General features: G+C 47.9%; 2 protein-coding genes across 2 annotated transcripts; both read left to right on the top strand.

Annotated features, from left to right (window-relative positions):
* Positions 1–777: 777 nt before the first annotated feature.
* Positions 778–4,367, top strand: ATF4 (activating transcription factor 4). The gene is made up of 3 exons (XM_050917573.1): positions 778–967; positions 2,164–2,475; positions 3,432–4,367. The coding sequence occupies exons 2-3, from the start codon at positions 2,259–2,261 to the stop codon at positions 4,277–4,279; spliced, it is 1,065 nt and encodes a 354-aa protein (XP_050773530.1). The 5' UTR covers positions 778–967; positions 2,164–2,258; the 3' UTR covers positions 4,280–4,367.
* Positions 4,368–4,467: 100 nt separating this feature from the next.
* LOC127030987 (uncharacterized) lies at positions 4,468–11,896 on the top strand. Its single transcript, XM_050917668.1, has 4 exons — positions 4,468–6,609; positions 7,844–7,931; positions 9,028–9,170; positions 11,369–11,896. Exons 2-4 carry the CDS (start codon positions 7,877–7,879, stop codon positions 11,858–11,860), a joined length of 690 nt encoding a protein of 229 aa, XP_050773625.1. The 5' UTR covers positions 4,468–6,609; positions 7,844–7,876; the 3' UTR covers positions 11,861–11,896.
* Positions 11,897–12,863: the final 967 nt, after the last annotated feature.

The raw sequence follows: 12,863 nt of genomic DNA, 5'->3' as shown, positions 1-12,863 counted from the left end.
GAAGGAGGGGCAGGACTGGCACAGCAGGAAGGGGGCAGTGGGGGCAGGGCTGGCACAGCAGGAGAGGGGGCAGTGGGGGCAGGGCTGGCACAGCACGGGAAGGAGGGGCAGGACTGGCACAGCAGGAAGGGGGCAGTGGGGGCAGGGCTGGCACAGCAGCGAGTGGGCAGTGGGGAGGCAGGGCTGGCACTGCAGGGGGAGGGGTATGGGGAGGCTGGCAAGGCGCGCAGGGCCGCACACGTTGCAGCACCCCGTTCTCCGCACAGGCCTCCTGGGCCTGCCCACCCGCCATTCATCCCATTCCCGCATTCCCTCCCCTATCTCCGGGTCCCGCTATTTGCGTCTTTCTCTCGCCGTAACCAATGGTAGCTCGCATCACACGTGAACGCGCGGTATCAGCCAATCAGCGCTCTGCAAGCCCACGTGGTATTCCCTGCGGTTTTTGGCCAGGCTCAGTGGTGAGGCCCCGCCTCTGTCTCTGTGTGACGTCACTTTGAGACAATGCGGTACAGTGTCTGTGTGGCATATAATATAGTCCGTGTATTACTTTTGACGCGTGTTCGCTAGCCCCGATCTCTGCCGTGTGCGAGACCAGGAGACTTGGTGTCTTTAGCCAGGCAGGGGAAGGCACCTGGGCGCAGAGCCTTTCCAGTGGCACAGACAGTTTTGAGCGCGCGGTGAATCTGGCGGAAGGATACAGTCTTACCGGATCTCATTTTGTTAGACGCAAGACGGCGGGCGCTATATAAGCGGGGAGCGTGAGGCGCGCTCTCTCATTGTCTGTCTGTCTAGGGCCCCTTGAGATTGTATGTGTGTGGGCGCAGCTCGGACCCACCCGGCCAGCCAGGCCGCCGCCGCCGCCATGGCTTTGTAAGGGCGGCAGGGCCAGCAGCGGCATCGGCCAGTGCAGCGGGCGCAGCAACAGCAGCGGCGTCCTCGGCCCATCCCCGGCGTCTGCAACCATGGCGTGAGTACGGGGGTGGGGGCAGGGGACTAGGGAGCTGAGAAGGCCTCCCCCATGTTGGCGAATGGTTTCTCCCCGGTCCGGGGGTGGGGGCTTAGAATGGTGCAGTGCGTAGCGAGGGGGTTAGTCTCTCGCGAAGGGGGTGGGGGGGTTGGTACGGTCCCCTCGACACGTTCTGAACGTTCCATTGCGCGTTTCCATCCCGTTAGGGGGGTGAGCGAGTTGCGTGTGTGTGTGTGGGGGGGTGAATTCCTGTGACCCTCTTAGCCCGGGGAGAAACCATTCCTCACAGGCAGGGCAGGAGCGGTCCATCCTGGATCGTGGGGGTGGGGAGTGTGTCGGCACGTGAGTCTGGAGCCTCGCGAGCTGTCTCGCCTTCTCTCCACCCCGAGCCTCTGGAGGCGCGCGGGTCCGCAGGGCTCTGCTCTCGGGCGGAATCCTGCGGCTGCAAGCGCAAATGATGCTCGTTCAGCTCTCACCCAACCTCCCCGCTATTGTTATCCCTGCCTGGGGTTCCAGGCGACAGCCCATGTCATCCTTAAATGTCCCCTTTTTGTCTGTGCCGTAAGACTTTCCCTCCCCTGGTCACTGGCTGGGAATCCGAGCTATTTAGTGCCGCTCTGCCCCTGCGGATTCTGGGCAGGCTTTAATCTGTTAGATGCAAGCTGCTGTCAGAGTAGCCCCAGTGGAAACGTGGCAGGATACACAAAATGGCTGCCTATTTATAGGGTGGGGAAAGAGGCACGCGGGCAGGAACATGAAATGGCTGCAGTTTGGCATAGGCGCATGAGTCCTGCTATGGGTGAGTCACAGCAGAATGGTGGGTGTGGCTCTAGCAGTAGAGATGACCATATTTGGTCATGAGGAAACTTAAGTGGCCAAACTTAAGTGGCCCTTTTTAAGATTTAATGAGCACCATTTTAGTAGTTACCAGATGGCACTGTTGTGGGGATAGGATTCTGAGATGGGCAGGAAGGGATCAAAAAGCAAAGAATATGTCTGACAGGAAAAGTGAGATCCTGAAAAGGGAAACAACCCTAGTCTGCTTAGTGTTCCATAACATGATTTTGATAGTGGATTTTTTTGTTTTCTTTAAATTAACATTTTTACACTGGTAGAGAACATTCAGTATTTAAGTCAAATCAAACAGAAATGGGTGCATCTGCTATATAACAAATGATCTTTTATCTTTGCTCCAGGTTTTTCAAAGCACCTCACAGCAGCATTGCTGTAATTGACAAAGACACCTACTCATCTACACTCTTTGACAAAAAAGCATTAAAACTTGACCAAGATGAACCTCTTGACCAACGAGATGCTGTTGGGGGGTTTTCTATCCCCCTTCAACCAGTCGTCTTTGGTGGCTGAGGAAAGCCTAGGACTTCTAGATGACTACCTGGAGGTGGCCAAGCCCCTCTGTTCGCATGGGTTCTCCAGCGACAAGGCTAAGGCAGTCTCCTCCAACTGGCTGGCTCTGGATAGTTTGGGCAAAATCACAGATAACAGCCAGGGTAAGGCATTACTTTTTTCACACAGGAAATATATCGGCTTGGATCAGTTTAGACTAGGTGTTCACATCAAATGTCCTGTCAGGAAGTATTTGCATATCACGTAACATTCTGCTGTTGTTGTAATTAACCAGTGAGCTCTTTAGGTGGATGAAACAGCTGTGTCTGTTTAGAATCAAGAGCATCTTCCTCCATGTTCCACATATGGTTCAGAAGCCTATACTTGGGGGAAGGATCCCACAAGATGTGGGAATGTTGCTGTCATTTGCTTTCACTTATCTCTTAAAGTCTCTCCCTGAACACTTCAATTCCAATGTAGAGACTGGAGGAGCCAGAGAGAAATGGAATGTCATAAGTCACTCTCAGGGTTATTTTGGCCTGTATAGTAGAGCCCTACAACCCATCCCAGACAAATGACAAGTATCAGGTAGAAAAACAACCCAACCCTCTTGGAGTCAGGTTGGTGCAGCTTCTTGGTTCTGCCAGAAACCTCATTCCACAGTACAGTGAGTGTGCATATCAGTCTCTCACATGCTAGTGGGTGGCAGGAGCAGAGCCATGAAGTTGCTGATGCATGCAGCCTCTTCATGCCACAAGAGGCAGATGAAGGAGAGCTGACCCATTGGGCATGAAGCAGTGGTGGTGCTGGGTTGGGGTTAGGTTAGAAAACAGTTTGACCCTCTCAGGGTTAGGTGGGCTTGGGTCCAGTCTGGGTCAGACCTAAAAATTAGGCCTGAGCAGGCTGTACTGTGCAGAATGTGTGAAAGTGATGGCGGCAGAATCTGCTGCGAGTACTAGATTTTGTCAAGTTGGCATGTGAAAAAGTTTAGCAACTAGGGAATGGATAGAGGAAAAAAATCTGAAAAAACTCCAGATACAAAATATTTTGCATAAGGCTTGAGTTGATTGTGTGAGAGACGGTTGTACTTTTATGGTAATTAAGTTTCCTTGTGTTGCAGAGGATGCCTTCTCAGGCATGGATTGGATGGTGGAGAAGATGGATCTGAAGGAATTTGACTTTGATGCCCTGTTAGGAATGGATGACTTGGAAGCCACCGTCTCTCCAGACGAGCTCATTGCCACGTTGGAAGACACGTGTGATCTATTAGACCCTCCTACCCAGGAAATTGACAACAAGGAACCTCCACTGATAACTGACCCAATTATCCATCACCCTGAATCTTCAATTGGAGTAGATCAGGTGGCCTCACTCACCCTCCTTCTGTCTCTTCCCCTCTCCCCAGGGTCCCTGACTTCCACTCCAGACCATTCTTTTAGTTTAGATCTAGGCAGTGAAGTTGATGTACTGGAAGGAGACAGAAAGTCAGAAGCCACCACATTTGTGGTGGTGGTCCCCAAGTTGGAGAAAGAGGAGGAAGCCCACTCAGATGATAGTGGAATATGCATGAGCCCAGAGTCTTATCTGGGGACCCCCCAACACAGTCCAACCACCTCTGTAGAATCTCTCACTGACAGCCAGTTTGCCACAGACCCCATTTGTGAATCTGTGCGGCCCAAACCATATGATCAAGCTGCTGAGAAGATAGTTTCAGCAAAGGTGAAGGGAGAAAAAAGAGCTGATAAGAAACTGAAGAAGATGGAGCAGAATAAGACAGCTGCCACACGTTATCGGCAGAAGAAAAGGGCAGAACAGGAGGCATTGTCTGGGGAGTGCAGAGAGCTAGAGCAGAAGAATGAGGCACTGAAGGAGAAGGCAGATTCCCTGAGCAAAGAAATCCAGTATTTGAAAGATTTGATTGAAGAGGTCCGCAAGGCCAAGGGCAAAAGAGCTAAAGTCCCTGAATAGGGTAGTCAGAGTAGAAGTTTTATGTGCCATGTACATAAGAGCTTGATGCTAAATTGTGTATTACTGCCTAATAAATTATTTAATAGTAGTTGGCTTTTGTGTGTTTGGGGGGAGAGGGGGGTGCATTTGAAAGACCAGACCAATTTTCTCACTACAGACCCTGGCTGTCTTTATAACCAAGAGTTTGGTAGTCTCCTGGACTCACTAGCTAATGGAATGGAGATACTATACAGTATAGAGCTGCTGCTGGTGTAGAATTCAGGGAATACAAGCAAACTGGGATATGAGTTTGGAGGGGAGGACAAGTGGTTTATAATTTGGAAGACCCAGAATACTGTCACTTTCCGAATGCACTTTGCTGCTTGGCACTGTTTTCAGGCTTTGGCCCTTAATCTACTTGATTGATTCATTTATTTGTGACCTATGCCAGCCTGGAGTCAGTGCATATGACAACAGTAGTCATACAGGAAGACTCCCATGAGCTAGGACACAACTGCAATGTTGAAGTATCTGAAAAATGTACTACGTATCAATCCTTAAAGGGAACAATGTGAACATGTAAAGAAAAAGCTGCAGTAGTTTCAAGAAAATGCTTTTTTCTACGTTTGCTTTTGCAGCAACAGGAAGTGACTAGATAACAATTACAAAATGTTGCGGTTCCCCCCAACTTAGTAGCTTCTTGTTTAGAGGTATACTAGCTACAAAATTTGCAGACAAGTAATTTTCCAAGTTGATGCTGTCCATTTAAGATAGGCATCACAACTTGATAAATGTTTATTTTTGGCATTAGGGGGATCTGTTACTACTTGGAATAGCTTTAGATAGTCTACCTCTAGAGCCCCAATTTAAGCTAAATTTGATTGGAAAGGGAGCTGATTTAGATGTAGTCATCAGGCTGTTACTGATGTAACAGTTTGTTCTGATCATGCTAGTCAGCCCAAAACAAATGCTTGTATTCAGAACAGCTGTGGCATATTTTCTGTTACTGGCATTTGAGGGATCATTAATAGTTGGCAGTATCTGACATGGTGGTTACCTACTTTTCTGTTGACATATTGCTTTGGATACAAATTACATATTGGGGGCAGGAGGGATGTTTGCTTAAACTGAAAAGCAAGATCTGATAGAGGCTTGGAGGAGTGTGGAGATGAGGAATCCTGTCCCACTTGACTGAAAGGCTAAAATGGGAAAAAAGTTGGTTTGAGTCTGACTGGATGTACAGTAGAACCTCCGTTACAAATACTTTGGGAATGGAAGTTGTAACTCTCACTGAACAAAATGTTATGGTTCTTGCAAAAGTTTACAATTGAAAACTGACTTAAATACAGCTTTGAAACTTTACTATGCAGAAGAAAAATGCTTTCACACATCTTAATTTAAGTGAAACAAGCACAGAAAGTTACTAAAAAAATTAAGGGGAAGTTTAAAAGGAAGTTTACTTTTAACACAGGATTTTACTGTATTTGATGTTTTTGGTCTCTGCAGCTGCCAGATTGTGAACTTCTGATTCCAAACTGGTCAGTTTGTAACTGGTGTTCGTAACTCTGGTTCTACAGTATAACTTTTACTAGGTTGGCACCAGGGTCCTTACCGTTTTTGTACTGTGGCCATAGAAGCAGTTGTATCCACTTCAGAGTGTAACAAAAATAATACGATAGTGCTTTCGCTCCCTAATTCATGAGGCAGTTGGACTTCCTGTGATGAACACCCTGTCTACAGCAGAGGTCCTCAAACTGGGACATGCCCCTCTAGGGAGGAGTGGAGGAACATTCAGGCCTGGGCCAGCCCTGATGGGGGGCAGAGTGGGAGTGCCACCCAGCCCCACTTTGCTTGAGCCATAGCTGGGGCTCTGCTTTTGACTCTGGCCTGAGGCTCAGCTGTGACTCTGCTCCCGGACCCAGATATGTCCCCAGCCTTGGCCCCCCCTTAGCCCTGTCCAGCCCCACCTGGGTTGTGGGGAGGAGAGAGAGATGAGACTGAAAAGTTAAGGAACTACTGGTTTACAGCATTTTTGGCTTGGGCATTTACTACCTGCTAATTGTGGCATCATGATATATTTGAATACTGAATTAGCTTTTGAGCTTGAATGATCCCTTTTAAAACACTTTTAAACTTATTAAACTCGAGCTAATTTTAAAGAACCTGTGGTACTCTTCAAGAGTGATGGCAGTAAAGTGTCCTGGCTAAATTCCAGGTTGGTGATTGCCTGCCAAAAATTATGGGAGCTGCAGGGGCAATGCCCACGGACGAGGCAGCACATAGCTGCCTGGCCATGCCTCCCCATAGGAGCTGGAGAAGAGATATGCCACTGCTTCCAGGAGCTGCTTGAGGTAAACGCTGCTTGGAGCCTGCACCACGGAGCCTCCCCCCAAACCCCTTATCTCCAGCCCCGATCCCCTTCCTGCCCTCTGTCCCAGCCCGGTGCACTCTCCTACACCCTAAATTCTCATTTGCATCCCCAGCTGGAGCACTCAACCCCCCACACCCTAGCCTGGAGCCCCCTCCTGTACCCTGAACTCATTTTTGGCCCCACCCTGGAGCCTGCACCCCCAACCAGAGGCCTCACCCCCTCTTGGACCCCAACCCCAATTTTGTGAGCATTCATGGCCTGCCATACAATTTCTATTCCCAGATGTGGCCCTCAGGCCAAAAAGTTTGCCCGTGCTGGTCTAGAGACTGACTTAGGGCTTGGCTACACTGGCACTTAACAGCGCTGCAACTTTCACGCTCAGGGGTGTGAAAAAACACCCCCCTGAGCGCTGCAAGATACAGCACTGTAAAGCCTCAGTGTAGTCAGTGCTGCAGCGCTGGGAGCACGGCTCCCAGCGCTGCAAGCTACACCCGTAAGGAATGTGGTTTACGTGCAGCGTTGGGAGAGCTCTGACCACACTCACACTTAAAAGCGCTGCCGCGGCAGCGCTTTGAAATTTCAAGTGTAGCCATACCCTTAGGTCCCAAGCACAACCTTAGTAAAAAGATCTGATTAGCCAGTGATTCTTCAAGTTTGTGTGACTTTCCAGTTGCCTGCATTTCAGTAGAGGGGAGTGGCAATCTCCCTTAGAGAGCTGAGCCCTAGATCCCACTAGAAGAGTCTCAAGAAAGTTTGGAATGCTCCTTTGGGCATGGGTTGGTGAGGTGTTTTACTGAATTCCCCACCAATCTACCCATTCTAAGAAATGGGGAATCATCACAGTAACTACCCTCTTACCAACAAATGTTCTCTTTTTGGCAGCAGCTACCCATACTAGCAATACTAGACTAGTCCATGTTTGCTTTTCCTTGCAATGTTTGTCTTGGCATGTACTTTCCCTCTTCTCAGCACTCACATGGAGGAGTCTGAAGAAAACTGTATGTCATAGGGACTCCGTTAATCCTAGTTGCCTGAGACTGGCAGCCTTGCTATGTTGGACCCGCTGATGCTTTTCCAAGGGATTAGCAGTCCGATGTTCCTGTGCCAAGACCTTTGTCAGCAGAGCCCAGTAACTTATTCAGGCCCTGACGCCAAAATGTCTCAGCCTGGTTTGCAATAAGACACTCTTAAAGGAGTTGTACATTTTGTTATAGGGTGGCTCTGATGCTGCTGTACCAACAGCAAAAATGACGATTTCTTTTGCAGTCGATCGTGTGGATGGTTCTGTTCCAGATGATGCAGGTAAAAGTCCCGACCGCCCCCCCCCCAGTTAGTTGGACCAGAGTGACCGCCATCTTTCATTTCCTGAGGGTTTCCATCAAAGGCCTTGTCTCTGACCTTGCTCAGGGTTCTTGCCACTGTGTTCAGGAGTTAGTTTGTTTGGGGATCAGGAGATCCTCTTACCTGGTATCATAATTACTGAGTCTACTCTTCAGTTATTCGCCCAGTGTCTTTGAGGAGTCTAATACTTGTTCTCAGGTTATACAAACCTCTGCTTCATAGCTCTGCAGTCCCTCATCCTGAAGATAGTTCCTGAGTAACAATAACCCTGGGGAGTAGAACAGAATGGAAGAGCTACCTGCATTTGCCTGTAGTCTTCCCTATTTGATATTCCCTAATGACAAAGATGTCCTTTGCACGTGTCCCTGTTTTTGCCAAAAGTCCAATCCTCCTCTCCTCTGATCCATATATCTAAGTATCTGTCTTGTCCTAATCCAGGAAGGAAATGTCAGGCACACCTTGAGCTTCAGCATGGCCCTCCAAGGTAACTAGACAGACCAGAAGCCTTCAGGTGAAATGGATCCCCTATTTCCATCTTTCCCCAAACCCTGGAAGAGGCCTCATGGTGTTCAGATGCATCCTGGTAACCAGGAGGCTTATGAGGCCACAAAGTTCTCTGCCAGTGAGACTTACAGCCCATGACACTGGAGTTACCTCCTAGTCCAGAGCAGGGAAATGTCCATAACTGCCACCTGGTGTTCCCTGTACTCTTTCACTAGACACTATTGGCTAGGGTCATGGCCGTTGAGTATAGTTGCTTATAGTAGGGTTTCCATTTGAAAAGCTTTGTACTCAGAAGGGGTCAGGTTCTCTTTCTCCCTCCTCCATCAGCCAGTGGCTCCCTCTTCTCATTCAGCCAACTCTTATCTCCCTTCCTTGGGTGTCTTTCTATAGGGTGTACAGCTAAACAGAGCCCAGCCACTGAAAGACCAATCATACTCCCCACTTCTAATTTGCTTTCCATGGCTCAATGGAGACCACACAGATCCCCATCCTGGCAGGTTTTGATGAGAGACTCTCCTCTGAGAGGTAGAGCAGGCTAATAAGTTTTCTTCAGATAAGGACCCAAACTGGAGAAGCAGGAGGAGCCCCAGTGAGTGGGAAAATCCTGGATGCCGACTAGTCAGTATCTTGTCTCAGAGGAAGGGAAGATCCAGAGTCTGCACAGTCTCAACTGAGCCACAGGAAACACATGAGCTGGTAAGTGGGTCTGTAAAATATTTTTGTTTCATCCTCAGAGTAAACCCACCTAAGAGAGGGAGTCAAACTCGGTCATGGCAAGTGAATAAACTTCCTATCTTCCCATAGCAGCTCTCGTAGAGCAAAATTAGATGCTTTACACAAAAGGATGAGTGTAATATAAGAACCCAAATAGAGTAGAAACATCCCAGTCTCCTACCACTGAAATACAATCATCCAGGAGTAGGAAGATCAGAGCTGCAGACAAACAGGGAACAGCACAACACTTTCACAACTCTTTTTAAAAGTAATTTCTATTCTCTCCCCTCCCCCATTCTCCCTCAGGAAAACTATTTTTAAAGTAAAAGAGGGGTCGGGGGGGAAACCCTGATGCTTTGTGTCTGACTGCAGCTCTGATCATCTTGTCTTCAAACAGGCCATCTATGGCTGCCTCATGGGCGCATCTTTCAATTACATATGTAACTTTCAATAAATAATTTAGTTATTTAGTCATGCTTTTAAACAGTATCTGTAGATTAGAAACTTATTTTTCCATTCTAATTTTCATAAATTCCAGGGCCAGAAGGGACTCTTTTTACTCCTGCTAGAATTCTGCACCTCTGCGCAATGCAGAATTAATGTTTCCTGCAGAATTTTATTTTGTCATGCAGATTTTGAGATTTCCACCAAAATGCTTCCTTTCCCAGTTTTGCTTGTTTCAAATATTAGTTACATATACATATAGTGTCTTTGAACACACATGGGCACTTCTGCTGCTTGAGCAGTGAGGCTCAGTGTAAAAACCTTATGGTGTACTGTTAAATTAAACTGGTTGTGACTCGTGACCCTAGTGGTGCCTCCCCCCCCTTTTATATTCCCTGCCAGCCTGAACCCACCCCTCTCCGCTCCCAGCTACTACTGCACGCGCGTGCACACACACACCAGTGCTCCCACCTATCACTGCGCATGCACATGTGCGCATACACCCCCGTGTGCCCACCTATCGCTGCACACTCACGCACCCCGTGCTCCATCTATCAGTGCGCACACACCCTCAGCGCTATCTACTGCACATGTACACGCACCCCCCCAGTGCTCGTACCTATCACTGCGCGTGTGCGCACACACACACAGCGCTCCTACCTATCACTGCGTGCACACACACACACCCAGCGCTCCTGTTTGCGCCTGGCACAGGGACATGTATACCACTTCTGGAGACAAAAGGGTGTTGGCTGGTGAACCATGTACATGACTCAGCCCACCCACACACACACTCTACCCTAGGTCTTCCTTCCCCCATGCTAACCATCTACTATCCTATAGCTAAACTACCGCTAACTCACCAACATCACTCCTGCTAGTGGCATGATCCAAAAACCCTTACGGTACACACACTAGCTTGAACTTGGACTAACACGACAGACACACAAAACAGTACTTGCGGATGCTGGTGCCCTCTTAGGCCAGGTTGTTAGTTTGTATAATAACTTTGTTTAAATTAAATATTTAATTTCACTGAAAGAGAAGATAACTGTTAACAAAGATACATCAAGTTCTGTATTAATATGCTTAGTAAGGAATCTATTTGTCAAAAAACAAATTCCTGATTTTTTGTTGTTGTTGGCTGTATTGTCAGACCTACTTGCTGACAGATATTTTGAAATAAATTGCCAAAATAATTGAAACTGCTGTGATTTTGTGTTTTTGACAAATAAAATATGCAGGATTTTAAAAGACTGTGTGTAGAATTTTTAATTTTTGGTGCAGCATTCCCCCCAGAAATATATTATCTAGTATGATCTCTTGAATAACACAAGCCATAGAAGTTCCCCAAAATAATTCCTAGAGAATATCTTTTAGAAGATCTTGTAAATCTTGATTTACAAATTATCAGTGATGGAGAATCTACCATGACCCTTGGTAAATTATTCCAATCCTTAATAACTCTGTTAAAAATGTATGCCTTATTTCCAGGCTGAATTCATCTAGTTTCAGCTTCCAGCCATTGAATTGTTATAGACAGCTGCAGCGACACAGGAGCCAGCAAACAGAGCTGTAAACGGGAGTTTGCGGCAGAGACAGAGACCTAGGCACAGGAATTGACAGGCTAGTGAAGGGAGTGGGTGGTGGTCTGCTGATGTTCTGGTGCCTGTTGGGAGTTTGTTTTGCTGTAGGTGGTGGTGGTTTGCTTCAGTTTATGTTTCCTGGACTAACAGGTTTTAGGTGGGAAGGCTACGACCAATACAGAGGCAGCAGTGAAAGACACAATGAGGATGACTGGATGTGGAAGCTGTGGCATGTATATGATCCTGGAGGGGGTACCTGAAAAGAGTTTCGTCTGCATGAAGTGTCGACTGATAGAACTGATGGAAGAAAAGATCCGAGGGCTGGAGATGCAGGTGGAAACTTTGGTCGAGTTTAGAAGGGCGTTCAAGCGGATGGTGGAGCAAAGACATAAGGCTGAAGGGAAAAGTTCAGACTTGCAGATGGAAGCAGGACCTAAGAATTCTGAGGGGAGACTGCTGGATGAGGAAAGCGGACGGTGGAAGCATGTGACTAAGAGAACCAGGCAGAGGAAAAGATGGGCCAGTGCAGGAGAAATAGAGCTCAGGAACAAGTTCGCAGAGTTGGAAAATGAAGAGGGGCACAGCAGGTGGTCGCTGAAGGTGACAGGGCAAGGAAGAAGAGAAGAGCAGCTAGTCCTATAGGAAGAGGCCCCGGAGGTTTTTCGCCTTCCTCTGCAGCATGGGCACGGGTCACTTGCTGGAGGATTCTCTGCACCTTGAGGTCTTTAAACCACGATTTGAGGGCTTCACTAAGTCAGACATAGGTTAGGGGTTTGTTACAGGAGTGGGTGGGTGAGATTCTGTGGCGTGCATTGTGCAGGAGGTCAGACTAGATGACCATAATGGTCCCTTCTGACCTTAAGTCTATGAATCTATAAGAGGGGAAGAGTCAATGGAGACAACACCAAATATGAGCCCCAGGAGGATACAGGATGGGTTGCGGAGGATTGCAAGGGGCAATAGAAATCAGGAGGACTTGCAGCCAGAGGGAACGGGATAGACCAGAGAATCACACTGTCACCAGGAAAAGGCAGGTCTACGTGACTGGGAACTCCTTACTGAGAAGAATAGACAGGCCTATAACTAGAGCTGATCTGGAGAACAGAAGGGTGTGCTGTCTGCCAGGTGCTAAAATACGGGATGTGGACCTGAGGCTGAAAAGGATCCTAATGGAAGCAGGAAAGAATTTGCTGATTGTCCTTCATGTGGGAACAAATGATATGGTTAGATTCTCCCTGGAACATATCAAGGGAGACTATGCTAGACTGGAGAAGACGCTTAAGGAAATGGAGGCTCAGGTGATCTTCAGTGGGATTCTGCCTGTTCCTAGAGAAGGGCAACAAAGGTGTGACAAGATTATAGCGATCAACAGATGGCTCAGGCAGTGGTGCTATCAGGAGGGCTTTGGGATGTATGGCCACTGGGAAGCATTCATGGACAGAGGACTGTTCTCCCGGGACGGACTTCACCTGAGTAAGGAGGGAAATAGACTTTTATAGGATGGAGGCTGGCACAACGGATTAAGAGAGCTTTAAACTAGGAATTTGGGGGAGATGGTTGGGAGATACGCAAGTAATCTCCACGCCGGAATTTAACATTGAGAGGGAAGAAAAGTAAGAGAAGATACAGCCATGGGTAGGATAAT

Source organism: Gopherus flavomarginatus, chromosome 1 (genome assembly GCF_025201925.1).
Source record: "Gopherus flavomarginatus isolate rGopFla2 chromosome 1, rGopFla2.mat.asm, whole genome shotgun sequence".
In the NCBI taxonomy this organism is placed as follows: domain Eukaryota; kingdom Metazoa; phylum Chordata; order Testudines; family Testudinidae; genus Gopherus; species Gopherus flavomarginatus.
This window is presented reverse-complemented; position numbering and strand designations above follow the sequence as displayed.